We start from the raw sequence: 27503 nt of genomic DNA, 5'->3' as shown, positions 1-27503 counted from the left end.
AAAATTTCTACACTACCTCTCCAGGGTAATTGCCTGAAGCAGTTTAAATATAAACCATGATGAAAACATAAAATATCATAAACATTGTTTTTAAAAAAAACAAAAAAACCCTAACATTCAAAAGCACAGCCAGAGTATAAAATAGCACAAAACATGGAACAGCTTACTATTTCTCAGGGCCAAAACTGATTATAAAAAATATTTTTAATTAAAAGTCTGGGCGCACAGAATTTTTTTTGGCCTGGCACGTAGAAGAAAGTAATGTAGGCTTCCAGCACACCTCATGGGGAAGGACCTTCTCCAGGCAAGGAATAACCGCTGAAAAAGCCCTGTTGCTGGCTACCATCTGCCTCACCCCTAAGACAGAGGCTGTGGTAGTCAATTTCAAATTTCATCGTCCAGGAGTTCAGCCAATCACTGTCAAATGGTAGACTGAAATATTGAAAAGAAAAAGAAAAGGATGAGTTTGACAGTTTAACTGCTGGCCAACCGACAGAGTTGGGGTGGCTGAATTTTGGTTGGAGAAGGATTAGGCAGTATGCTAGTTAGGCTGGAAGTCTCTTGGGACCTTTAAATATTTTGAAAAGAGGTGAAGTTTGTGTTATAAGTCTGAATCAGTTATACAATAAACCTGTTTTTTAACTCTCAGCACTTTCTTAGGCCCCAGCTCTCAAGAAACCTTTTTACTGTAAGACTGAAGAAAAGGAAAGCAAAGTAACCCAGGCAAACTGTAACACATTAATTTCTCATTTGTTTTTATCAAGACTACTGTGTGGCTCCTTCAAACCTACAATCCCCTCCCTCATGAAAGGCCAAGTAAACCTCATTGCAGACTAGACGTGGTCCCAAAAGCCTGAATTAAAGAACATTTAAAATACAGGAAAAATCAAAAGAAATCTGCAGGGTGTGAAATTTAAATCCCTACTTAATCTAGGCCTAGAGATGAGGTGTCATCACAGATCACACAGAGTAGGGCTTGTGAGAAGGATGTTAGCTGGCTTCAAGTGTGCTACTCTCAAGCCATTTAGGATCTTAAAGGGTAAGCACCAGCACTCTGAACTGCACCCAGAAACAAGAGTCAGTCAGTCCAGATCTTTCAGAACTTGGTATGGTATGATCCCTGCATCATACCCCTTACAATGAGCCTGGCTACTGCACTTCTGAATCATTTTAAAGGCAGTTCCAAACCCCTCTGCTCTCAGCCCTCAAAGCGATCAGTGATTCACATCTGGTTTCACAGAGGCATTTGATTCTCTGCTGGCTTTGAATTTTCAATAAGATGCTTCCTTTTTCACTTGTTTGTTTCTGCTTCCCAGAAGGCCAAGAATGCAATATAACATCAGCATCACTTCAAATCTATAAACTGACTTGGCATTATATACAGAATGTGAACAAAAGGTGCCTTAAAATCTGAATCATCTACCCTGCCCCCCCCCCTTTGTTGCAACATGCAGCTTGATGGAGGAATTCTAGAGAACTTGAAAAATTGCACACTTTTTTCACTTTGCTTCTAATAAAAAGATGATGTGGCTTTTGTTTTTAAAGCCTAAAGCAGTAATGTATGCAGAGATACAGGAGGGATCCTCCTCTGAGGACTGGTACTTTGAGATCACAACCACACTTAATTTCTCTCCTGCAGCACACCATAGACTCTAGGACACAACTTTTGACAGTCAGTACTTCATGTAGCAGAATACAAAAGTTGCAGTTTGTCTGAAAAGCAGAGTGTTATATTGGTGGGAAGATTTTATTCTAATTCTGGGGGGGAAATCTTTCAATCCAGATCTTATCAGATGCTGCTCTTAGAAATGCTGTTCTTCAGATTTTCTCTCTGCTTGTAGAGCAGAAACATCTGCCGCAAATAAACATGCTCTGCTTTCAATTAACCATAGAATCTGACAAAATACAGCCCAGATCACTAAAATACCTGCAACTCGAGTTTCTATCTGTCAAATATAGCACATTAAAACAGTCTTCAGTTATAAAAAGTCCTGATTTATAAGCGGGTTTTCTACTTTGCAAGAGCAAACTCTCTGAACTGTTTGTACAGAACATAGTGTAGCTAATTCCAGTTAAGATATAATTACACCACACAATGAAACAAACATTCTAAAATCAAAATTCTGATTCTTTACCACTGCACTGTGGGCTGAGTCAGCTTTTTTTGTGAGGAAAGCATTGTGGGAAAATGCATAGGTTAAAATAATTTCAGGAAGCCTTTAAAACAGCACCCCTTCGCTTCCATTTTGAACAACTGGCTTACTGGACATGACAATACTGTTCTTGTTATATTGGGCTGTCTTTCTAACTCTGTTGAACTCTGTTCTTAATAACCAACAGTAAGAGAAAGACTGGAATTCTGATATCATTTTATATTACATGAAGTCACAAGCAAATTCTAAGGATACAAAGTATTTTTCCTGCCGCCCTAAACAATGCTTCAAAGATTACTGACAAGAACATTACTGGTAATTTTAAGCTAATTGAAATAAACATAGAAACCAAAAACTCTAGCAATATCTGCCAGAAACTTCTTTACCGCAGCACATCAGAACTGAACTGAATGTGCACTGTGCATTAAAAGGAGGACAGAAAGGAGCTATAGGAGCTAATTTGGAACAGAGAAAAGAATGTTGTGTTCAGATAGAGATATCATCACAGGGGAAGTGTGTTAAAATGTGCAAACAAACATAGAATCCCCCATTTCATCCCAAAAAAGTAAAACTAAAAATACACACAGAAAAACCCCATGATATGATTTATCCCCTCTTATATGTCCTGCTCTTCTCTATATACCAAAATCTTCCTTAAAACTAGGCTATATGTAGCATATTAGTCAAGATCAAGGATAAATGCAAAAAGCTTTGCAGCAGAGAGGCTGCTCAATGTAAGGCAACTGCAGGTGCAGCATCTGGTCACCCAGGAATATAAAATATGATCACCCTGTCAGTCACCTCAAGTTGACTCAGGCTTCCAACCAATTTAAAGAGGCAGGCTGACAATTCAGCAGTACCAACTCAACTAGAAATTTCTACTCATCTATTCAATTCATACCAAATCCAAATCCAAAAAACCTTTATTAGGCATAAAACCAGTGCCAAGAATTTCAAATACAATAAAATATCATTATTGCTCAACTTGCAGTACACAGAGCAAAAACACAGCAACAGCTTCAGATATTTCAACACTAGAGCTATTTAGAAGCTTAGCCATTTTTATTTTATCAGAAAGGAGCATAAATCCTGTTGGTAACACAGTTCTCAAATCGGTTCTGATGTTGTTGTACTTTGAACAATGGAGCAGAATATGAGAAAGTGTATCAGTTGTATCAGGACAAAATTGACAGCGACGCTCATTTTGTGGAATACCAGAGAATCGACCTTGAAGATGTGCTGACGGAAAAGAGTTACACCTTGCTCTAGTCATGACCCATCTGCAATTGTAATTAATAAGTTGTTGCAGGTATATAGCAGGGCTAGTTTTCTGAGGGATAATCCCAACGAATACTGGAGAGCAAGAGTTTTGCGCTTTGCTCAGGAGAAATTGGTACTCTTGATCAAATAATCTAGTCTTTAAGCGGTGGTAAATCTCCGGAGCGGTGAGCATTTGTAGGGCCTCCCAAGAGAAGCCCAAGGAAAAGATCTTTTTTTCAATATGTAGCCACCATTTCGAAAGCTGAAGCTCTCTCATTTCTAACTGGGACAAACTGTTAGGGTCAGTGCAGAAACAAAGACGCAGCCAAAACTTAAAAGTTACAACCCATGCCCTTGTTTCTAATAAATGTTGCCCTGATTCCAAACAAAGAACACCATAGGGGACACAATTCAATTCATACAAAACTACCAGAAACCCACTACATGCCCATTTTAAAATACTGGAATGGCTTTGGACACTTGATGCAAAATAGTTCTATTTTCATAAATAAAATACATGCAAAGGATGTTCTGAAAGTAATCTGGAATGGTACTTACCTGCTACCTGGAACTAATACATATTCTAAGGCTGGGTGATAGAACCTTCTGGCCTGATACCAGTGGTGGGATTCAGCAGGTTCGTACCACTTTGGCAGAACCAGTTGTTAAAATGGTGCTTGTAAACAACCAGTTGTTAAATGAAACAGAGGGAATAGCAGGCAAGGAGAAAGGAGAGTGGCAATTATATATGTGTGCTTTCTTGCACAGAAGCCCCACTTTCAGCAAGTAAAATGGCTGCAAGGGTACAATGGGGAAGAAGATTGACTGCTGACAAATGCTACTTAAGGGACAGAAAAGGGGGCTAGGTCTCTTTACAAGTGGGTTCAAGCATCCACATTGCATATATGTGACTTCCCAGCTTCTTCATTGCTTGCAGCTTGGAAATCAGGCAGGGAGAAAGCTGAAGGGCTGAGGGATCATGACAGTACCTATTCTGAAGCTTCATGCCTCTGATATTAAAATCTTCTGCCCTGATACTAAATAGATGTTAAATGTGATGTTTCACAGTAGTCCTCTATGGCACTCTGGAAATAACATGTTGCTTTCATAGTATCTCTCTGAAAAATCACATTCCCAGGTTTGCAGACTAATTAGAAGGAGAATATAACATTAACATCTTCTTTGCTCATTTCCAGTCAGGCACTGTTTACCTTTCCTTCAAATCTGGCTGTGCCTCCAAGTGGCACCCGGATATTCCTTGGAGGTAGAGTAAATGCTGGTGCTTCCATTAGAGCAGGAGACCTTAAGGAAGACTGGTCTAGTGTCAAGGTGGCTTTGGAGATTCTAGTAGCTGTCACCAGTTTCACGTCCCCCATGTTAAGAGCTTCAAACGCAAAAGGGAAAAAAATAAAGGAGAAATATCAGTTATAAGACATCAGATAAAATACTGGGCCAATTTCAAAACTTAACTTTGTTGATTTCACTGGGAGAGAGAACATGAATAAAACTGTGAACAGATGGTCTTTCAGGCATTGTAGGTATCATCACAGAAAATGTGTTGCCAATGAACAAATTCATGTTTTCTGACTATTGTGTCTAGCCAAGTTCTAAATCATTAACAAAAACCACCGCACTTGTACCAGAAGTAACACAAGTGTGTGAAGATCACAATTACTAACATCAATTCTATACTATCATCAATTCTCTGAAATGGCACTCTTCTATCTCCATTCTAAATTGTAAAATAACTCAACTTGCGCTGGAAGACAACATAAAACCCACAAGGAAAAGCATCATTGATCTGGAAACTTTCTGAGCAAAAAGAGAAGAGATTATTCTACAAGAACTGTACATCTCTAATCAGTTAAAGCATTCCTAGACAGTGCAGAGAAGAATTCTGTAATGAAAATAAAGTTTTGCTTTTTTTAAACCCACCAGACTGACTTGACCACTGGATATCTATATGCCAGCAATAAAGCCAGCTATTTAATAGAACATTATTGCCCAGGGACTATTTTTAGAATCTTATGGCACACTGTAGAAGGATTTTTTCAGGTGGTCAACACATAATAACTTGATACCTAAAAGTAACAAGATATTTGTGCCAACCCCCTGCTAGTTCAAATGTGTTCCAAGGGCACTAGAAAGCATATGCAAGTATAGACGAAGGCCCCTCTCCAATTCTTGTTATATGCCTAGTTTAGTACTAGATCATGTGTCCAGCAGTACAGAAAACTTATGTAGAGATACAGCCACAGGCCCAGTTAAGATGTCACTTTACCTACAGTTTAGAGATCAGGCAAAATTCTGATACACTGCCTCTCCTATCTTAGAACACATGATTTCTCTGGTCAGTATTTACATCTGTATTGACTTCAACAATCATTAGTAAACTGAGTTCCAGGTTATCAAGAGCTTACAAACCAGATTCAAACTCAAGTTATGATTGGAATCTAATTAACATTAAACCTAGTCAATGCACAAAAAATAGTAAACCCTAGTGAAGAAAGTGGAAAATTTGCTCCAAAGAATTGATTTATGTATATCTTGACTTTCCCCCTAAAGGTGACTCAAGGTGGTTTACATCATTCTCCTCCTTTATTGTATTGTCATAACCATTCTGTGAGGTAGATTAGACTGAGAGTATGGAATCAGACCAAGGTCATCCACCACATTTCCAGGTCAAAATGGGAATTTGAACCTGGATCTCCTAGGCCATGGTCCAACATCGAAGCTACTACACCACACTGGTTCTAAGGGTCTCACAGTTAAGACTGGCAATGTTCAGTGTGCATTAGATCTAAGTTTTTCTTATATACATATACACAGAAGCCCAGGCAATTAGGTCTTTGATAATTAAAATAACACCTTCCAGAAGAAGTGATAATTTTCAAAATCTATGAAAAATGTTTCATACTATTCTATATGAAGTTGGACATTCAGCTTTAGGTGGTATAACAATTAACAGAAAAGCTAGGGTTGCTGACCGCACTGTTATTTACAATAGTCCTAGAAATGTACAACACCAAGTATCTCCCGTGCATCATCAGCTAACATTGTATAGTGATAAAGTCATTGATATAAAGGTGAATAATTAACTTTGTGCAATCCTGTAGTTAATAATAGGCAATGCTATGAAACATGGACTTGTGGGGGAAATTCACTAAAAAGTTTATTTAAAAAAACATGCTTTGACTTGAGAAACAAATTCTCATTTCTTGTTTCACCAGCAAAATGAATTTGAGATCATTGTCTCAAAGTCTCTAGCAAAGGAAGAGGATCCACTTGCCTTTTTCAGATCTTATGTTCTCACCAGTGCAATTACTTGCAAAAGTCACTGACTGCATCACAGTCAAATGTTAAATAGACTTGTGCATCTTGCCAAGTGAGACAACCCAGAAAGGGAATCTGCAATTGTATAATCAATGTCCCCGTCTATCTGAACAGACACACATGTTCCTACCTAATACTCCATTGCATGCCTCCTCATGAGGAGCATCAGACTTCTGATACCTTAGTTTACTGAAGTTACACTATTACACAGAGGCAACATTAGAGAGAACGCAAGTCTGGTTTGCACATATCAATACAGAAAAGCACCTGTTTTCTATTGTAGGTTCACAATAACTGTTCCACAATCTGTGTAAAAAACTGTCCTTCATTAAGCACTAACTAAAAACACACACATCCATCATCCATGCATCCAGTATAATACCCCAGGGCTCTCAGTGAGCGGACAAAATATCCCTGAATAAAAGTGCACATCATTGGGGGAGAGGGGGGGAGAGGAACTTGAATTATCCCATCATGCATATTGCTACATATATTTCTAAAGTGTCTACAAGAATATATTGTAAAAGAGATGGTACATATATTACTTAGATCTGTGCCAAGTCAGGCAGCCTTACAGGAGTGTAAGAACTGTCTAGTAAGTCTGATCCAGTGTTCAACAAATCTCAGAAAACGTCTTATCTTTCTCAACCTCCTTTGTGACAGCTGGAGGATTACTCAACATCTGCTTCTTACAGTACGGCATCACATTTCCCATTTTTAGAATTCCAGTTTTATGTTGTTCCTTTGTTTTCGAATAGTCTGGGGTAGAAATTACTCATAAATTAAGTATGTTTACCTCTGAGAACTAATAGTTCAACATATACAGACAAGCATCTCAGGAGAGAAAGAGGTTTCACAGTACCTACTACCTGAGATCTCTTAACTGACAGGGACTGCATGCTCTTCTCTGAGTCAGCCCTCCCCTACAGACCTAAATAGTCCAAAAGGTTAACAAAACATTTTTGACTTTCAAAGAACATCATCACCTTTGAGCAATCACACTTTTATGGAAATTGGAGCAGAGTGACTATGTAAATCTATTCCAATTTTTTTGGAGAGACAAGGCTTATTTTTTTTAAATGAATGAAATAAGTTGCTTATTTTTAAACCATGGTATTTACATTTTGCTTTGCTGCCTGATTGGGGATCCAAAATATCTTTTTATATTGTTGCTCCCTTCCCACTTAATCTTCATAACAATTCTGTAAGGATAGGTTTGATTGAGAGATTTTGACAAGTTCAAGGTATGTTAGGCCCAAGAGAACTTGATCCTGGTCATCCTAGTCTGACAATCTAACCATTACGTAGTACTTTGTAACATGACGTAACCATCAAAATTAAGAAAACCTTTTCAAATATTACCAAGAGTAAACAGCTGAAAACATACACTATTGATTTCAAACCCTCTCTTTTAAAAATCCTTCAATTCCTTTACACATTAGCTCAAATTATTCTCAAGTGGTTCATGACTTACTACTGCATGACAGGTTTCTAATTGCCTCTGTTATATATATTCTTCTGCAGTCAGGTGATATTCTGTATTCAAAGGAATACAGTTCAAACGAAATAACTGCAGGATTCACAGTGCTATCCGAAGCATTACTCTAAATAGGGTATAACACCATTTAAGACTGCACTGTTAGATTATTCAACAAACGGCCTAAAACACTATACTTATGCTGTCAACCAAGTAAATCAGTGTTATACTTAATACATTTTGCACCTGCTTACTGCAGAACCCAGACACAGAAAAAAGTCAGAACCATTGTTATATTCTCTTTGAAAGCTCTGTAGGTGTATTATTCTGTTCCAATGGACATGCTTAAAACATCAAATTATCCTCCTCCCCCTCCCCACCCAATGACAGTACACTGTCTTCAAGCAAAGCTCAGCTGTAGACACAGCACACATATCAACTGTATATGGAAGTCAGAAAGAAACACTCATAATGATGCCGTTAGACAGCATTTATAGTATCAATTTCTCTTGCTTAATCCTTTCTTTAAAAGCCATAAATCCTTACAAATTCTCACAGTATGAACCATAATCTCTCTAATACCAACCCAGACTCCATGGTTCAAGTATTTTCTCTTGGGAAAATCCTTTCCTCCACCACCCTGACCTCTTTTTTCTGTCACAATCACACTGAAGCACAGTCTCAAGGAATTTATATCAACAAAGTGCAAAGGGCAAAAATAAAAACAAGAAGAGATTATACCTATCTTGCTGCTGTCACCATAAATTTTTCATTGAAGACAACTATATGCCGACAGCTTCCAACCTAGCTCTTAACTGCAGAAATATTCCGCTGCCCAGGTCAGAAAGAGAAGTGAAAGAGGGAGCCAAATGCAGTCTGTGTTAGTAAGCTTAAAAAAATCATTTGACTTTATTCCAAAGGTGTTGCAACTCTGCACTTCACAGATTTCTACCAAGTCCACCACTTTAGCCTATTGTGGCCTCCCACGAAGAGGTGCTAAAATGTAGCCTTGGGGGAAGGGGGTTAGTCCCTGAATGGCAGGCACTCATATTACTATTTGTAAAGAGTAGCTATTTTTTAAAGTAAAATAAGGAAAATAAATAAGTAAAGTAAAATAAGGAATTAAAAAATGGCAACCTGTTGCAAGAAGACAAGTACATCCTCAGAGGATAGAGCAGGGGTCCCCAAACTACGGCCCGGAGGCCAAATGTGGCCCCCTGAAGGCATTTATCCGGCCCACCAGGCATGGCGGCGATGGCTCCATTCATGTGCAGTGGGGGCTCGAGGGAGAGGAGGAACCATCCCCAACGGCTGTTGATTGCAGTTACATGATGGCACCCCCAAATCTCCATGAATTTTCTGACCCAGAGTTGGAAACCTTACATGTGGCAATGCCTGCTCCGGGCCTCTTCCCTCTCGAAGCTACTCCATGTGTTGCTCTCAGGCTTTCTAGTCTCATACCTCACTTCATTGGCATCAGCCAGCTGCTGGCGAATCGCTCGCTGGCTGCTAGGGAGGAAAGAATCCAGGAAGATACCTGATCCTGGGGTTAGATGGAATGCTTCATTGGGAAAGTTCTGCTTTTTTTTTACAGGGGAAGGTATTCCACAGCCTCCCCAACAATATTTGGAGCCCACCCTGTACTTGACATACTTTGGTCACTGTTCTAAAAACAGACCATGACAGAAAGGCTGAAAGGTGAAATCAAACATTTTACAATCATTTGTGCATAGGAATTTGTTCATAGTTTTTTTTAGTCCGGCCCTCCAACAGTCTGAGGGACAGTGAACTGGCCCCCTGTTTTAAAAGTTTGGGGACCCCTGCGATAGAGTATACACATGGGGACCCACAAGAAACTAGTGGGAGCAGCTACTCCACTCTCTCCCCTTGCTTTTTCCTTTTCCTCCTACTTCTTGCAGTTCCTTATTCTTTTTTCTCCTGCCACTTCTTTTCTTACTTCATTCTTTCCTCCGTATCTGACACTTTCTCTTTCTGCCCTCCACACCCCATTATTCTCTCTTTCTGCACCCCATCACCCTCCTGGCCTCCTACCTGCTTCCCACCCCCACAGCAGCAGTGGAGGCAGCAGGTCTTCCAGAATCACAATGAATCTCCCAACTACAGAGATCAGTTCCCCTTAGGGTTGCCAGCTACAGGTTGAGAAAATCTTGGAGATTTTCTTGGAAAATCTTGGAGATTAGGACAGTGAGGCTTGGGGAGGTATAGGTATAATGCCAAGGACTCTACTCTCCAAAGCAGTCAATTTCTCCATGAGAGTTGATCTCTGTCATCTGGAGACCAGTTGTAATTCCAGTGATCTTCAGCACTTACTTAGAGATCAGCAATGCTAGTGCCACTGGAAAAAATGGGAGCTTTGGAAGATGGAGTCTATGGCATTATACCCTTCTGAGATCCCTCCTCCCTGCAAATCCCACACTCCCCAGGCTGCACACCTCAAAACTCAAGGAATTTCCCAACTTGGAGTTGGCAACCCTACTTCGTTCCCACCCAATAGTCAATCTATCTTTATCTGCTTCTCTGTCTTAAATTATTAATCTCTTCCTCCCTTGTAGCCATTACCATGGAAAAATAGTATTTTCCCACAGTAGGGATCAAAGCAGCATACATTATTTTCCTTTTCCTCCTTTTTATCGACACAACAGCCCTGTGAAGTAATTAGGCTGAAAATATCTGTTTAGTCCAAAATCAACAAGTGAGCTTCCCCAGTAAGATGGGGATTTGTACCTGGATCTCCCAGATCCTGCTCAGAAGCTCTAATTGCTATATAATCATGGTTTTATAGGGTGGCTGCTGTTGAACAGTTGCAAGCAACCAAGCCTAGCTGACTCATGCAAGTGTGGTATCAAGTCACCTTGCTGCCAGGTTGAGGACTGCCAATCTCCAGGTGGGACCTGGATATTCTCCAGAATTATAACCCCCACAAACAGAGATCTGTCCCCCTGGAGAAAATGACCAGGGTGGACACTATGACATTGTACCCTGCTGAGGCCTCTTCCCTCCCCAAACCCTGCCTTCCTCAGACTCAACCACAAAATATCCAGGAATTTCCCAACCTGGAGCTGGCAACCCTTGCCACACCTGGCCTCAATGAGTTCTCTCTCAAAGGCCAAAATAGGCCTGAAAAGGTTCCTGCCCTTCCGCTAGCCTTTACTGAGGGACACTGAAGCCTGGAATCTGTGATTGCCCAGCAACAGTCACTGAGGGAAGCAGTTGCTTAAAGTTATAGGCACTTGTTTTATATTTTTTGGATTTTTTACATTCCCCTATCTTTTTTTTAAGATTTCAGGTTTTTCCACAAATCTGAGGCCCTTTTCATCTTACTTGTTCACAGCTCCAGCCACCAGTTTAAGTATCCAAATATTTGGACAAAACCACTATTAGAATATAAGATATTAAAAATGTAACTCACTACTTCCCTAACTGATTTATATCAACGGAGCTAAGGTGATGAGCTGCAAGACACAACAGATGTGTGTAGAAGAAGCAATTTTGGCACATGCAGCAGTCATCATCACACCTCACAGAGTTTTCTCTTCTATCCCATTTGCTACAATAAAAAAAAGTCCTTCATAAGCAATTACCTTATATAAACAGCAAAGAAAGTTCACTAGATACCATGTTAGGACTAAAGCAATGTGAAATTAGAAAACATGGGGACATTCTCAGTTATCATCTTCTCTGATACAAGCCTCCCTTCCCAAATACGGAATCCCAGGCTGCCATTTTCGAGATTCCTATTTCAAAAAGATATCCGGCTGACCTCAACAAGGGCCATGGCTTTTATACCCCTACATGGTGGAACAGGCTCCCGAAAGAGACCAGGACCCTGCAGGACTTACAAAGTTTCCGCAGGGCCTGCAAAATGGACCTGTTCTGCCAGGCATTTGGCCAGCCAGGTTGATTAGTAGATCCTGTAACATCTAGGCCTCCCGTGGGCACCGGGTGGGAGAGAATTGTCGCCATTTGGATTGGGTTGTTTTAACGGATTGTTTTCAAACTATGATTTTATTGTCTATTATTATTGTTCACCACCCTGAGCCCTTCGGAGGAGGGAGGTCTAGAAATCAAATAAATAAATAAATAAATAAATAAATAAATAAATAAATAAATAAATAAATAAATAAATAAATAAATAAATAAAGTGGGAGGAATAAGGACAGTTTCTCCCACCAGTTTTTCCTCCAGGCCTGTTATCCACCCTATCCCCTGCATCCATAATAAGCCACATTTTGAAGAATTGCATGTTGGAGAATTCTCTATTTAATCTCCCAGCTACCTTTCACCTAATCTATAGTCCCCAACAGACCCCGAATTACCATTGGAGGAGTTTGAAGAGACATCACTTAACTTGAGCAGCCAGGACATACTTTTCTACTTAGCCCAGTTTTTTAAGGAACAGGGATTTCCTTGAGAATCTAGCCAACCACAGAACCATCCCCCTTTTTAATCCTTGTTCAACATTCCCCAGTTACTTCGATCAAAGAACAAACCCAGGTACTTAGAAAGCTTTCTCCCCCCACTTATTCAGCAGGGAGGTTTCCTTTCTCATGAGAGATTTTGTTTATGAAAACCACAGTAATTAACAATCATGAAAGCTAAACAGGACTGCAATGGATAAAGGGACACTATTAAGAAGATACTAAACACTGGGGGATATTGCTTTCTTGTCACCCTCCAAATGCAGCTGGCTTGCCATTTTTGAAAACAACATTTAGCATTAGACCAACTTTGGTCCAACTCAGCAGATTAGACTAGAGGGAGACTGTGAGTGCCATAATTACCCCAAAATTAGAGGGGAATACATGATCATGCAGTACTTGCATGAATAGGCATGTATACACTAGAGACAAGATTGATCAGTTTCAATTTTAAACTTCCAATACTTTCGTGATAATGTGCAAAAGGAATACTAAATCTACAAGCAATAAGAAACAGAATTACTGTATTGAAGCACAACCATTTAGGAGGGTATTACAACCATCATACATTTTGTTACCGCTCTCAAATTAATTCTAATGTAACCTGTTCCAATAATGGCCTAAAAAGGCTGTAATCATTTTCCCTGGAAAGTTAACCCTGGAAAGTTACTTTATAAATGCAAGATGGACACTTACATGCCTTGAAATAGGCTATCTTCCTTTTATCCCAATCCCTTCTTGACATACTAACCAGCCAAACAATTAACAGTTGCACTACTTTTTGTAAGGTCAAATTACTGCCACCTGGTGCATTGTCTGTGGAAGCCCTATTGTGCCGCTCAGCTGGGATTAGCAGCAAAGAACAGCTCATCTGGTAAGATCTGTGTTTTACTTCTGTACATATGCAAGCAAAACACCTTCTTTCTCTCTTTCATGATTACATTTAAAAATCGCATTAGTAACAAACTCGGGGGGGGGGAGCCATTTTTGCCTGCTGCATTGGAAAAAAAAGAGTGAGTTTGATTCAAATGGTTGTGAGTTGAGCTCTTTGCAAAGTGGATCATTCCCACTTCCCCTTTGTCTTCTTCAGCCTCTTGTTCTCCATGCAAAGTTGCTTCTAAGGATAAGGAGACCTTCAGAAAAAGCATTGGGTTGTAAGCTGGGAGAGAGGGGTGCAGTTTGAGAGGGAGGTCCTGCCTTTGCATGAGTAGAAATACCTTCTGTTCATGAAAGTTCTACTTTTGATCCAACCTGCTGAGTCCTGAACTACCTTCAAGACTAAGAAAAGCATTATTCATTGTCTGGGTGTACCACAGCCCACTGCCGCAGATGAGTTAAGCATTATCTTCTGCTGCCAGATATACACAGAGAGACAGAAAAAGAATGTAGTCACCACACAAATCTCCCAGTAAAACACTCTCCCAGGGCATGTTCCAAAAGCATGCAACCTACTTTGGAAGATTGTTCTCTTTTTTATATAGATTGTCCCTCATTCTAAAATAGCCACTCAGCAATAACAGTGGACCACCAATAGAGCTAAAAGACATTTTCCTGACCTGGGAGCTTCCCTGTTGGGAAAACCTTTGGGTATTGGTGAATGTGGAACCCCTGCTACAAATAGTGCCACATGGCTGTTTTAAATTATTTATTTATTTATTGTTAATTTTATATACTGCCCCTCCCCTGAAGGGCTCTCGAAATTAGGAGAATAGCATGAAGAAGGGGCTCAGTAAAATCACCTTTTCTTGTGTATTATGGTTCCAAATTGGCTTATTGGGATTTTATTTATCAAATAATGTTTAAGCCATGGAGGTGGAGTTAAACCCCCAATTTATTTTTTAAAGTTTTCCCATTTTTTCGCAAATTTAGGGGGATTCTTCCAAGTTTGCAGAAGTATTTGTTTATAATCAGTGTGGACTCAATCCATGGGTTTAAATAGCCACACATTGGGGCAATCCTGACTATTAAGAATATAAGATACCATTGCCTCTTCTTCCCCTATATTACTCCTAAAGATAAACAGCCTGAAACAGACTATACATACTGATATACATGCACACATACTGTAATACATGTAAACATGCTAATTTACAAGATGGAATGTTGTAGACATTCTGATATACAGGTTGGAATTTTGTACAAATTCACCAAAGGTATGACCATTTGCAAATTGTTCTCCCCATACATGTTCAGAAGCTCTTATAGGGTTGAGCAGGCCAATTTATTATTTGGGTTAATTTACAGAGCCATATTTTTCTGCTTACCTGTGTATGGGGAAACCTTTAACTTGCTTTATCATTATAATGAGGGCCAGACACTTTACTACTAGATACAGGGACAGGTTGGATGCCTGGACAGAAGCAGGGTGTTTTGTTGTGTCTGATCCATTCTAGGTTCTAGTTTTTCCTCCACAGTTATGATTTTCCTGCCACTGTTACTTCTGGATACATATTGGGGATCTGTGAGAAACTATGGCAGAAATAATGAGGAAATCCTTTTTTTCCTCATTCCTATCACTTATTCCTCATTAGGTTGCTGTTTTGTATGGTTACCCTTTCTATCATCTGATCAACTTACAATATCATTTTTTCTATGTATAGGGTAAGGCCCTGTAGTATGAACAGGCCCCCCTACCTTATCTGTGGATGGCCTATTTTTGCTGCTTCCCTCATCCACTCAGTTTATAGTGATGATGATGACATAACCTTTACCCATGTCCCCGGGCGCATGTCTTTCAATCATATGGGGGCGCCGAAGGGCCCCCCAACATGACCAAAGACATGCGCTTGCAGCCAGAGCCCCACCCCTCCCCCCTCTCTCCCTTACTCACGAGTCAGCCTACAAGAAGAGGTGTGGTGGTGGATGGAGTGCTCCATCCGCTGCCCCGCCACTTCCTAGAGCCCAAGCAAGTTGCTTGGTCTTCGGCTGGCTAGAGGCTGAGCAGCTTACTCGCGAGTCAGCCTCCAGGAAGCAGCGCGGTGGCTGATGGAGTGCTCCATCCACTGTCCTACCGCTTCCTAGAGTCCGACTTGCAAGCAAGCTGCTTGGCCTCTGGTCAAGTTGCTGCAATGTGGTCAAGTTGCTGCAGATTTATGTCGACTCCTTAGGGGGTTTTCAAGTCAAGAGACTGCAAGAGATGGTTTGCCATTGCCTTCCTCTGAATAGCAACCCTGGTATTCCTTGGTGATCTCCCATCCAAATACTAACCAAGATTGACCCTACTTAAATTCTAAGATCTGACAAGATCAGTCTAGCTTGATGCCATTCAGGTCAGGGGTCTTATGCTTAATCAGTGACATTAGTCCATTTAACTCAGTTTTGTCTACTTACTAGTACTGGCTCTCTGGGAAAGGAAAAAGTCTTTTCCAGCATCTGAAATGCAAGCGATTAAACCTGAATCTGAGATCCTCTTCAAGCCAAGCAAATGCTCTGCTTGGCACCTTTACAAGAGATTACTCCTCTTTTCTCATGTTCTACACATTTTATCATTATTATTTATGCACAAAATTTCACTGTGCATAATTTAAAACCAGAGGTTTAAAACTGACACCAGAGGCTTAACAAAAGAAAAGAAAAATATTGCATTCAACAAGAAAAGACTGAAGAGCAAGTAATGTGAAGTTATAACCATACCAACTACCACTATAGCACTTCATTCAGAATATGCTCTTTTAATAAACCTGTTATCCCAGTGACACATACAATTCTTAATTCTGCAAATGATTAGCAACAGTTAATTTAAGCATGTGCTGAAAACCTTACACTGCAGACAGAGATAATAAGTTCTAACTGCCAGATTAGCTTTCTCTGCCAAGCCTCGATCTAATAACATTCTGGCGGTTTTTACTTGCGAAAATCAATGGTAAGTGTTAAATTGTTTAAACTGTTGAGTTCTATATAAATGCACTTAAAATCTGAATGCTTCTTTATAAAATATAACCAAGTGTGTTTTAAACAAATACTGTTAAATTTCAAGAATCACAACATCCTTAGATGCCTTATCTGAAACAGCAGATTAGGAAGTAGTAAAGACTGACTCTCCCATACCAAAACGAATACAGCTGTTAGCCTTAAAAGGAAAAAAAAGACCAAATAAATGTAAAGTACACTTGAGTGGACTGCAGAACATCATTCTATACACAAGAACACAATGTAAACTTAAACAAGCAGGAGATCCATATGGCAAACAGACACACAAAAACAAGGAGGAAATAAATCTTTAGCCATTTGCAATGATATATACCAGTGGGAATCCTATGTTAGGATTCTACCTCATACAGCAAAGAGAAAAAAATATCTGGGTATATTATAAGACAAGGTAAACTTTATTCACCATGCTGCACAGCCCATCTCATGTGTTCCTAAAATTAGCCTATGTTTCAGAGGACTGGCAAATGGCCCATCAACATCCATTTATAAAAAGGATTCCAGGGTGATGCACAAAATTACAGGTTAGCTTAACGTCTGTGCCAGGTAAATTGATGGAAAGCATTATTAGAGAAAGAATGGTCAAGCATATTGAATGGCAGGCCCTCCTGAGTAAAATATAACATGGCTTCTGCAAAGGTAGGTCCCGCCACACTAACCTTTTAGAGTTTTTTGAAAGTGTCAGTAAGAATGGGGACAGGAATGTCCTCTGCACATTTTGTGTCTGGATTCCCAAAAGGCTTCTGACAAAGCCCCCCACCAAAGACTGCTAAGCAAACTTCATTGAGACTGAGAGCTGAGTAAAAAATAGAAAGCGGAGAGCAGGAATAAATAGTCAGTTCCCACAACAGAGGGTTGTGACCAGTGGAGTCCCTCAGAAACCTGTGTTGGGACCAGTGCTTTTCAACATGTTCATCAGTGACCTAAAGCTGGAGTTGAACAGCAAGGTGGCCAAGTTTGCAGATGACGCCAAATTATTTAGGATGATTAAAACAAAAACAGGTTATGAAGAGCTCCAAAAGATCTCTCCAAACTGAAGCATGTGACTGCTGTAGAAAAGGCAAATTCCACATTGGCCATAATTAGACAAGGAACAGAGAATGAAACTGCTGCTGTCATACTGCTCTTATACAAATCCTTGGTGAGACCTTTGTACAGTTCTAGTCACCACACTACACCTAAAAAAGTATACTGCAGAGCTTGAGAAGGTGCAGAAAAAGCAACCAAAACAAACGGAGCTAGAGCAACTGCCTATGAGGAGTGGTTAAAACGTTAAATATGCAGATCCCCTTAATTTCTCTCTCCTTCCACCCCCTACAGGATTGCCAGCAGGTCTGCAGAAGTATAGTAACATGAGGAAATTGGCAGTTAAAGCTTTTCATAGCATGAAGGTAAATAACAGCCGGTATATAACATCATCCAGTAAATAATGCCCCATCACAGAGCAAAACAACTTTCTCCTGGTTTCTTGCAACCCCATCCCCATACCACACAAAATTAGGTCTAATTAGGTCTGATAGTTAAAAACATTTTTAGTTTACCTTCCCTCCAAGGAGCTTTGGGCAATATTTCTCACCTGCTCCATATTACCATCCTAACATCCTTGTGAAGAAGTTTAAACTGAGAAAAAGTTAGGCCAAAATCAACAAGTGAGATGAACAGAAACCAGCACAGTCCATCTTGCTTGATGAACTCAGACAACAGTTTAAATTTACTTCCACTGCATGTTTTTATCATAGCTTCCCTCATATTGTCCTGAGAACTACAGACTGGCAAGGTGCCCTGGGGGCCCTGTCACAGATTACTAGTTCTGCCTCTCTTTGTTGAACTACAATTCAGAGTTCCACAGGGAGAGGGAATGTTTAAATTAAGTCTGAAGCATAAATATGCACGGGATATCTGGTATTCTGACAGCTCAGCATGCTGGACATTCACAAAAGTGAAAGCCCGCAACTGGTGGCCTTCTTGGAGTAATTGGCTCAACAGATTATACATTTTAAAACAGATTGAACGAATCTTCTGATATTTATGTGTATGACAAACCAAAACCAGATTCAATCAGGAACATCAGGTGCACATATATTTAAAAAAGAAGACAGGTGATTACGTGGTAGCGTTGCCGCCTCCTCTGCGCCAGCTCATGTGTCTAAAATCCTGTGCCTGATACCAATTATATGGTTCTTTACTACAGAAGTAGGGTTGAAAACCACATAAAATCTCCCTAAAAGTAAAGTTTACCAAACAAAGGCAGGCTCGCTCGCTGTATAACCAGAGCTTGATCTTCAAACATAAGGAGGGGATGTTTCCCATGGTATGGACTCAAGTACCCCAGCCTGCTATTGTCTGCTGGTTTGCTACAGGCACCAGAGCTCACAAGGAAGGGATTTCCTAAATTCAGCTCCAATACCTTCCCTGCCCAACAAAACTTTTTAAAAGTAGTTTTAAATTTGCTGTTTGCTTTTGTTCTAAAGTATGAATTTGAAAAATAAACAAAACAAAAAAGATGCAAACAGGCAAAGAATGTTCAAACATTTTTGTTTGCAATTTTTATGGCTGGGTTATTGAGCTGTCCACTTTTTGCTTTTGCTATCTGATGGACACTGGCAGGGCAGGGCCCATATGAGCATACCCCAAGGCATTTTTACTGGGGCCCACTGCTACTGACCCTCACCCATGTACCCTCCCTGCCACCTGCCTACCCGTGTGCCCAACTGCCCAGCACCACTGAGGAAGGGTATGAGGGTGATGACAGTGGTGGCACTCCTGGTGGCATGGCAGCTGCACTCCCAGATGTGTACACTGGCCAGTGCTCTTGGGAAAAGGATAGTAGATGGTATAGGAAACTGAGCATAGGCAGAGAGGGCTTGCAAGTGGGAGAAGGACGCACAGGCAGGTGGGAGTGTGTAAGGGTGCAAAGGAAGGTGAGGTGGGCCATGGAAGTGGGCAGTTGGGGGCTCAGGGCAGTATTCATCCAGTCCCCACCCCCCAACTTGGAACCAGTCCTGGCACTGAGTAATCATAAGCGAGGGCTGTATTAAGTGTTGTGGGAACCAAAGTGACATAGACTCAGTTCCAATTGAGTGTAGCAGTACTGAGGGTCATCAGTATGGAACGAAAGAGCTGGTGACCTACTGCTGTGGGACTGCTGTGACAGTAGAGGGGAAACAGCACTTGGATTAATAAGGAACCTTTTGGAGAATGAGTAATGTTGGAAGCATGTAGTCTCAGAAGCGTGTATATAATTGACAACAATTTCTGGTATTTAGCTCTGCAGTAGTTGCACATCCCCAATTATGTGAACAGATATCTTCCCACACATGCAGTATGCCTAGGCTGCACATAATACAACAGGAACAGAGTTATTCAGACAAGGAAAAATGGTACTGATACTACCACATTTAACAGGCAGAAGTGTACACTAGTAATTCACATCTGGTCTACCACTCATTTTTAATTTCTTAGGGAAGTTTTTTTCCCCTCCTTAGTAAAGGAGAACAAGATTCTTGGAGCATGAATGATAACAAAACCAGAGAAGACTGAAGACCAAATTGCAATATTTTTAACCATAGCATTTCTTTGTTGACTACATTCATAGTCCATCTTTCTCACTGAGACTCAAGATGGATTACATAGAACCATAGAATCATAGAGTTGGAAAAGACCACAATAGCCATCAAGTACAATCCCCTTGCCATGCAGGAACACACAATTAAAGCACTCCTGACATATGTTCATCCCGCCTCTGTTTAAAAACCTCCAAAGAAGGAGACTCCACCACTCTCCAAGGCAGTGAATTCCACTGTCGAACAGCCCTGAAAGTCAGAAAGTTCTTCCTAATGTTTAGGTGGAATCTCTTTTCCTGCACCTTCAATCCATTACTCTGTGTCCTAATTTCTGAGGCAGCAGAAAACAAGCTTGATCCCTCTTCAACATGACATCCCTTCAAATATTGAAACATATTATCATATCCCCCCCTTAGCCTTCATAAACATCCCAAATTCCCTAAGTCTCTTTTCATAGGGCATGGATTCCACACCATAAAACATCATGATCAAACAACACAAGACATCCAACAAACTATCTTATTGGACTAGGATTGCAAAAATTAGAAAAATCAAAAAATTAGAAAAATCAGGCATAATATGTCAGCCTATTTTTAACAGCCAAAATGTCCTAAGAGTAATGAGTACAGAACTATTCCCCTGTCCATTCTGCACAGCCCCTCTCTCCAAGAGCTTTTCTACCAACTGATATAACTGGTATCAGAACTCAGGTGAAATTCCTGAGGTAAGAAGGGAGCAGAGAGCTCGTCAGTCCTCAATTATACATACGTCCCTGCTTTAAAAATGGATCCTCACAATTCTCCTTCTGTGCCATAACAGCAAATCAGTGTTTAAACATTCAGTTCTGCTGCCATACCTCCAGCTTTGATCTAAGAGTGATAAACATTTAAATAATGCATACAATACTCTAGGTTCAATTATGTGCTACAGCTGCCTATTTTATATTGTTCTCTTCCCCTTTATTCTGAAAACTACAGCCTCTTACATTGAAAACAAAACAGTAGTCTTCATAACCATAGAGAAAAGGATGAGCAAAATACAAAGGAATCACAACAGAAACCTCCCTTCCTGAAAAATATTCTTCCAGAATTCAATACAGATTCTTTTACACCAGTAACCAATTTGTTATTATAATCAATGGGATGCCACTTGCAGGGGGTGGAGGTAGGGATGCCTGGAGTTTTAATCATACAGTCATTCTATTGTTTATTCTATTGTGATATTGTTTTTCTTTACTCACCGCCATGTGTCATTACCCAAGTCATCTTAAGGAGAATTTCAGTGTAAGAATTTCAGTGTAAGAATATTGCAAGATCTGAGGTATGTTTAGAAAAAAGAAGAAAGCTTTGAAAAATGTTGAAGTCCTTCTAAGTGGTGTCCACTGCCAATAGTCCTTGGAAGATACACAGATTCAGTGTGTCGATTCTAGCAGATAACAAAAATATATTTCTTGCACAAACTTAAATTTGTCACTGATTGTAGCCCTGGTTTCAGGTCCTGCAGCCAGTGACCATAAGCTCTGTAAACTGCTTTAATAATAGCTCTACTAAGTTCTAAAATAGCACTCTCCATCTCAGGGCCGTAAAGCCCTTTACACACATTAATGGACTAAGCTGCTTAGCACACATGAAAAGCAAGCAGCAGGAAGGCAATTGAGTCCCCATTTCATAGATGTGAAAATCAAGGGCTAGCCCAGGGGTCGGGAACCTTTTCCCCTCAAAGAGCCATTTGGCTCACCACCAAATTTGGCTCACCACCAAAGAGCCATTTGGCTCACACCCCCCCCACTCGCTCCCCCCCCTTCCGCTCCCCCGCCGACTTGCTCGCTCGCTCGCCCTCCCTCCCCCCGCCCGCTCACCCCCCCCCCCGCAGGCTAGAGATGTGCCCGCCCTGCTTCCTGCAGGGCGGGCGAAGAGGGGCCCAGCGGCTCGGCCTGCCCAGCCGCCGGGAGAGCGCCCGCCCCGCAAGCAGCGGGGCGGGCAGGAGCCAGAGCCTGCGGCGCGGCCTCGCCAGCCGCGGGCTAGAGATGTGCCCGCCCTGCTTCCTGCAGGGCGGGCAAAGAGGGGGCCGGCGGCTCCGTTCATGGAGCCGCAGAACAGTGGCGGAAGAGCTGCATGCGGCTCGCGAGCCGCGGGTTCCCGACCCCTGGGCTAGCCCATCTCCTCATCCTGGAGTGAAGTGATCCACTGTGGCCACCTCGTCTCCTGCCCTTTTGTTGCCTGAGCAGGCATCTCCAGGTTCTGCTCCTAGTCAGTGGCCTCAGAAAAGGAAGCACAAATGGATTAATCTGGCCCCTTGCTCTCCTGGGATGGCAGATTCCTCAGTACAACAGGGTACCTGGCCAACCTTCTCTTTGGCCATACCTGCTGGGCTTCTCTTAAAGGGGCTGCCCCACTCCCTCTCCCCACCTGACCCAACCCAGCTCCCCTGGACTCCCCTTATCCCTTCCCAGGGGTACTGGGTTTGCTGGCACATCTATCTGTTGGGTATTGGCCCTGCCAACCTCATAACTTCCCTCTGAACCCACCCCTGTCCCAGTGTTCCTGGCCAAGGCTTTTGCAGCCACCTAGGTTTGGCCCTCATTATGGGGCAGACTAACTCTCAGGAAAGTCACTCCCTTTGAGGCAGGCCTCACACCACCTTCAGCCCATGCTGGCCATGGCAGAAGTGCCAAGGGATTGCTTTGGCTGGTCCCGCTCTTTGCCCGCAAGGGCAGAAGGCCTTCATCACTGCAGTTCTCTCCAGCTCGTCCCTCTTCCAGGTGCCTTTTGCTGCTCTGCCCATGTCTCATCTCCTCTGGGCCTTGGGTAAGTGCTCCGGTCGAGCCCAACAAAAGGGGGGGGAGGTGAACCACGTCCCAGGCAGCTGCCATCTCAGGATACCCAGGTCCTGAACATCATAGCTTCAGACCCGACCCCGCCCTTGCCATTCCTTCACAATAGCAGGAAAAAAGACAAGAGTGATCTGAGCCTAAATAATGGTATGTATTGTTATTAACAGCAGAGACTCCTATTGAATATCTTCCTGAGCTTCATCCAGTTTGGCCATGAGTGGATTCCCTTTCCCAAGAGTTGCTCAGAATACAGTTTTTTTCCTCATCACTCAGATGAACCGACTGAAAGAGCTGTAACTTCTGAAAGGTTATGAATGGTGGAACTGTCAGGAGACCTGTAAGAGTCGGCATCTCTTAACCTGATCTATTATAATTTCTTAAAGAGGTGAACAGTGATCCAAGTCCTGGGTCACATACACAAGTTATCTCTGTTCTACAGGTCAAAGGAGCAGGTCTTGGGTAATCATAGGAGAGCTATACCAGAGTTGCACGATACTGGGAATGAACAGGTTAGTTGTTGTGTATCTGGCACAGTGGTGGCAGAATTAACACAGAATATGGTAAATAAACTGTCTTACTAAAATAAAATATATTTCATTTTTTTGGTTTTACATTAATTGATATCCCAGGTATACTTTAACACCTTGCCACCATCATAATCTTTCTGGTACATTCAAAGCCAATCAGTTTCAGAGGTCTTTTTCGCTCCTGCACAATTACATTGTACAGGTATTAAGGCAATTCTGTTAAAAAATATTATAATATTTTTGTCTGCAAATACCTTCGCCTAATGTACATAAGTTTTAACTTTAAGCAATTAAGGTTAATCCATCTTTCCATTCTAATAGTCCAACACATTTTTTTCAGCACAGAATTAACATTTTAGAAATGCAGGACTGCTCCCAAGTTTTAAACAACAAAGGCTGAATCCAGATGTTTTTTTGTAAAGCCACAGGTAAGATGTTATTTCTGAGCAGTCTGCTCTCCTACACTAACAAGGCCTCTACTGTAATTTTGGATTTTAAACGTGACAGACAACACATGAGATGAGCTTTGTTCTGATAAAGTGAGGGCTACAGAAACATAAGATGATGGAACTACAGAAGGAAAATATATTTGGAATGCTGAAGGTATGTAATTGCTGCCTCTCAGGGCAGCTGCTTAACAGTTTCTTTTCAAGTACCTGATACTGGTGGAATTTAACATTGATTTTATCAAGAAATCGTGAGTGTGGTCTTCCTCATCCTACCACAAAAGCAAAGCATCTAGCATCCAGGTCTGAGGTTTTGGGGTTGTGGAATCAATTTAAATGCCATTAAAATTAGGACTGGAGATAACGTTGACTACATCTCAGCCCCAGTCAAAATTCCATAGTAAGGCAACCCAGAATCTACATTCAGAACAGATCATGAAATACAATTGTTATTACAATCACATGGTATTTGCCCCAAAATGCCTAGAATTTTTCAAGATGTTCCACAAAGAAAAAGAGGGAATCAAATCACAAGTGTGCACAATAATAAAAAAGTTCTGTGCAGCAATTTGGAAGGGAGGAATCATCTTGCATTTAGGAAATATGTTATTACTGTTTATCCTCACAAGTCATTTACAGTGCAGTTCTATGAAGAGTCAGTCTACTGAAATCAATGAATTGCACTGTTAGATGGTTATTTCAAAACGTTTCATGAGGGATGGTAGAGGTAATGCCATGCATTCAGGCAACAACGATTACAGGAGAGGGACAAGTTTGCAACGTCTGATTTCCTGACCTCAGAATTCTCTGCAGTGTCCTTCAGTCTTTGAGCCAGGTGGACTCCTGTTTTTATGCTTTTCTCTGCAATTCTGAAAGTTATGGTCCTTATGACTGTTTCTGTGCCACATGCACAAACCGCTTTGTGCACATGGCAATGGATGTTTATAATGAGTAACATTGCTGTACATGTTCTGCTTCAGAAATATAATCAGAACAGGTGCATTTTTGAGAGTCAGACTAAAGCTCAATGTCAGCTTTCCCTTATAACTGTAGGTGAGAAACAGCAGCTGTCCCCAGTGGTGGGATTCAAATAATTTAACAACTGGTTGTTTACAAGCACCATTTTAACAACCGGTTCTGCCGAAGCGGTGTGAACCTGCTGAACCCCACCACTGGCTGGCAGTACTGATGCCCTAATGGAAGCACCAGTATGGCTCACTCCTCTCCACCCACCCCCAGCAGCAAGGGGAGATGGTGGAGCAGCCTCAGTGCAACCAAATGAAGACTGCTAGACAGGAAGCCTTGGCAATGGTAGGAGTACTTGCACTTTCATGGGGAGGGGGGTGGGTGAGAAAATGCAGCATGTATGATTATGACTCCTGTTGATGAGGGCCATGAGTAGCAAGCCAAAGAGGATTTCCCTGCTGGAAGGAGAATCAAGAGCCTTTATAGAAAGAGGACAGAAAACAAATGAGGGTGCGTGGAAATTCTCTTTCAGGAGCCTCTGCTGGCCAGCCAGGGTGACGTACCTGAACAGTCTACAGAGTACATATCATAGTATGATAATGTTGATCTATGTCGTACTTCTAGATGTTACAGACACAAGCAGGTTATTAAAATACCTAAAGAAGATTAATACAAAACCCCCATGATACCAGTTGGATACATGATTGCTATGACAGAGAAATGCAAGATACCTTGATTAACACTATGGCAGGTCCTGGTCTCACAGGAAACATTATTTTCTGGGATTGAAGCCACAAACTCAGATGGCAGGTTTAGAAGAGATGAGTTTCCTTTATGAAGACAAACTGACAGGATACAGATGACAGTTTGCTTATCTCCCAATAAGGGGGAAGATATAACACTATTTGGATAATTCTGAGTTGTGACATAAAGGGTTTGGAACATGCTCAGTCATGTAATTGGAGAAAGTACACATGGGACTCAAAATCTAATTTCTAGGCTAAAATCTAGGCTAATTTCTAGGCTAAAATCTAATTTCAAGTTAGGCTAAAATGATCCCAGCTGGATCAAAAAGGGCTAACAGGTCTCAGAAGCATGCAAACCGGGGATCAGGAAGCAATGGAGTGAAGGTTGTTTTGACCAACCTCTACTTTTCAAGATTTCCAAGGAACTTGTGTTCAGGGAACGGAATGCCAAAATAACACCTGTGACTATATGGATTAGGTAGTCTCATATGTTTTATCTCTTTTCTTAGTTCTGTAATATACCGTCTTATTCAAATGTGCTTCTTCTATAGTGAACTGAGATTGCATTTTGGTAAATAAAGATCTTTTTTCTTTTAAAGATCTCATTCAGACTGTGGTCAAAGATCTCACACATAGGATTCCTGATTGCTCATTCCATGCTCAGATGAGACACTCCTGATGGAGCTATCAACAGTTAGACAGGGAGGAGGGCGAAGTAGTGCACATGCACACACACAGCACCCCCATCTGCAACTCAAGCCCTGGGTAGAAAAAGAAAGGTCATCCCTTGTCTGGAAGTGGTCGGACCAGAAAAAGCAGAGAGGGAGGGCTGGGGGAAAGCCACAACTGTCCTTCGCGCACACAGATTTCCCACTGCATCTAAGGCAGTGACAGCAGGAAGGAAGAAGGAAGGGATGTGAAATCTTTTAAAATGATTATCCTTTAAAATACACTAACAGTACTTGAAATTGTATTGGTGGTTCAAGAACATATTAGAATGATAGGAAACAAGAAATGTAGAAAAGGTAACTTAAGGTGGAACTTTTATGTCCTCTACTAGAGACCAAAGAAAAGTTGCTCCCACATCTATCTGCAAAAAAAAAGAATTAAAACAAGAAAAGGATTTTTAAAAAGAAGGCTACAAATAGACGTTCTGATGTATCGGACTGCTGCAAATCCAACATAAATTTGGGCTTAAATTCAGGTTGTTGCCAAGCATCCAACTTCACACCAGAATCTGATTCAAAACTTCCTGCTATTCCCTTCAAACAGGAGGAATGTGAAGACTTTCATTTCATTTGGTATTTCCTCAGTGATCATGCCTTCCCAGCATTGTCAAGAGCAATCATACCCCCCATGAGCCTGATTCAAAATAAATATTATAACAAAACAAATTACTTTCTGTAACTGTGAATAAAATAATAATTGTTACCTGAGAATAAGCCCCATTGAATTCAGATATTGACCTTACCCCTAAACTACTAAGCTGAAACAAAAAAAAAGCAGACTCACAGGATGCTTAATGGGTGATGGAAAACCGGAGAGGCATTAGAAGTCCGTTTCATCATGCAGACAGCTGAAGCAGGTGAGCCAAGTCTCCAGGTGGTGTAGTCTTCCTGAACCTACACTAACTTCAGAAAGGGATTCTAGTAGTTTGATGCCAAAATCCAGTTTGCTTCAGCTCTCTCTTCCCATTCCATTCCATTCCATCCCATCACCCCCTCCTCTTTTGCTGGTGCCTCCTTAAAGAGGAAGAAAGGAGGGCAGACTGAGCAACTGAAATTGCCCTGGAAATGATTTTCAGAGTGGCCCAATCCATGCTCCTGATCGGGT

At 41.3% G+C, this 27503-nt stretch overlaps 1 protein-coding gene across 3 annotated transcripts in view; it reads right to left on the bottom strand.

The window, feature by feature from the left end:
* MYLK (myosin light chain kinase) overlaps positions 1–27503 on the bottom strand; it is a 231470-nt gene that overhangs the window by 166402 nt on the left and 37565 nt on the right. For 2 of the 3 annotated variants that reach the window (XM_048486332.1, XM_048486333.1), the window contains exon 2: positions 4625–4797. In XM_048486332.1, coding sequence (XP_048342289.1) covers positions 4625–4789 — 165 coding nt within the window. In that variant the 5' untranslated portion in view covers positions 4790–4797. Of the gene's footprint in view, positions 1–4624; positions 4798–21392; positions 21546–27503 lie in introns of those variants that run through there. The other variant, XM_048486331.1, reaches the window with a different exon arrangement.

Source organism: Sphaerodactylus townsendi, linkage group LG02, assembly GCF_021028975.2.
Source record: "Sphaerodactylus townsendi isolate TG3544 linkage group LG02, MPM_Stown_v2.3, whole genome shotgun sequence".
Classification (NCBI taxonomy): Eukaryota; Metazoa; Chordata; class Lepidosauria; order Squamata; family Sphaerodactylidae; genus Sphaerodactylus; species Sphaerodactylus townsendi.
Note: the sequence above shows the minus strand (reverse complement) of the source record. Positions and strands in the feature narration are given on the sequence as shown.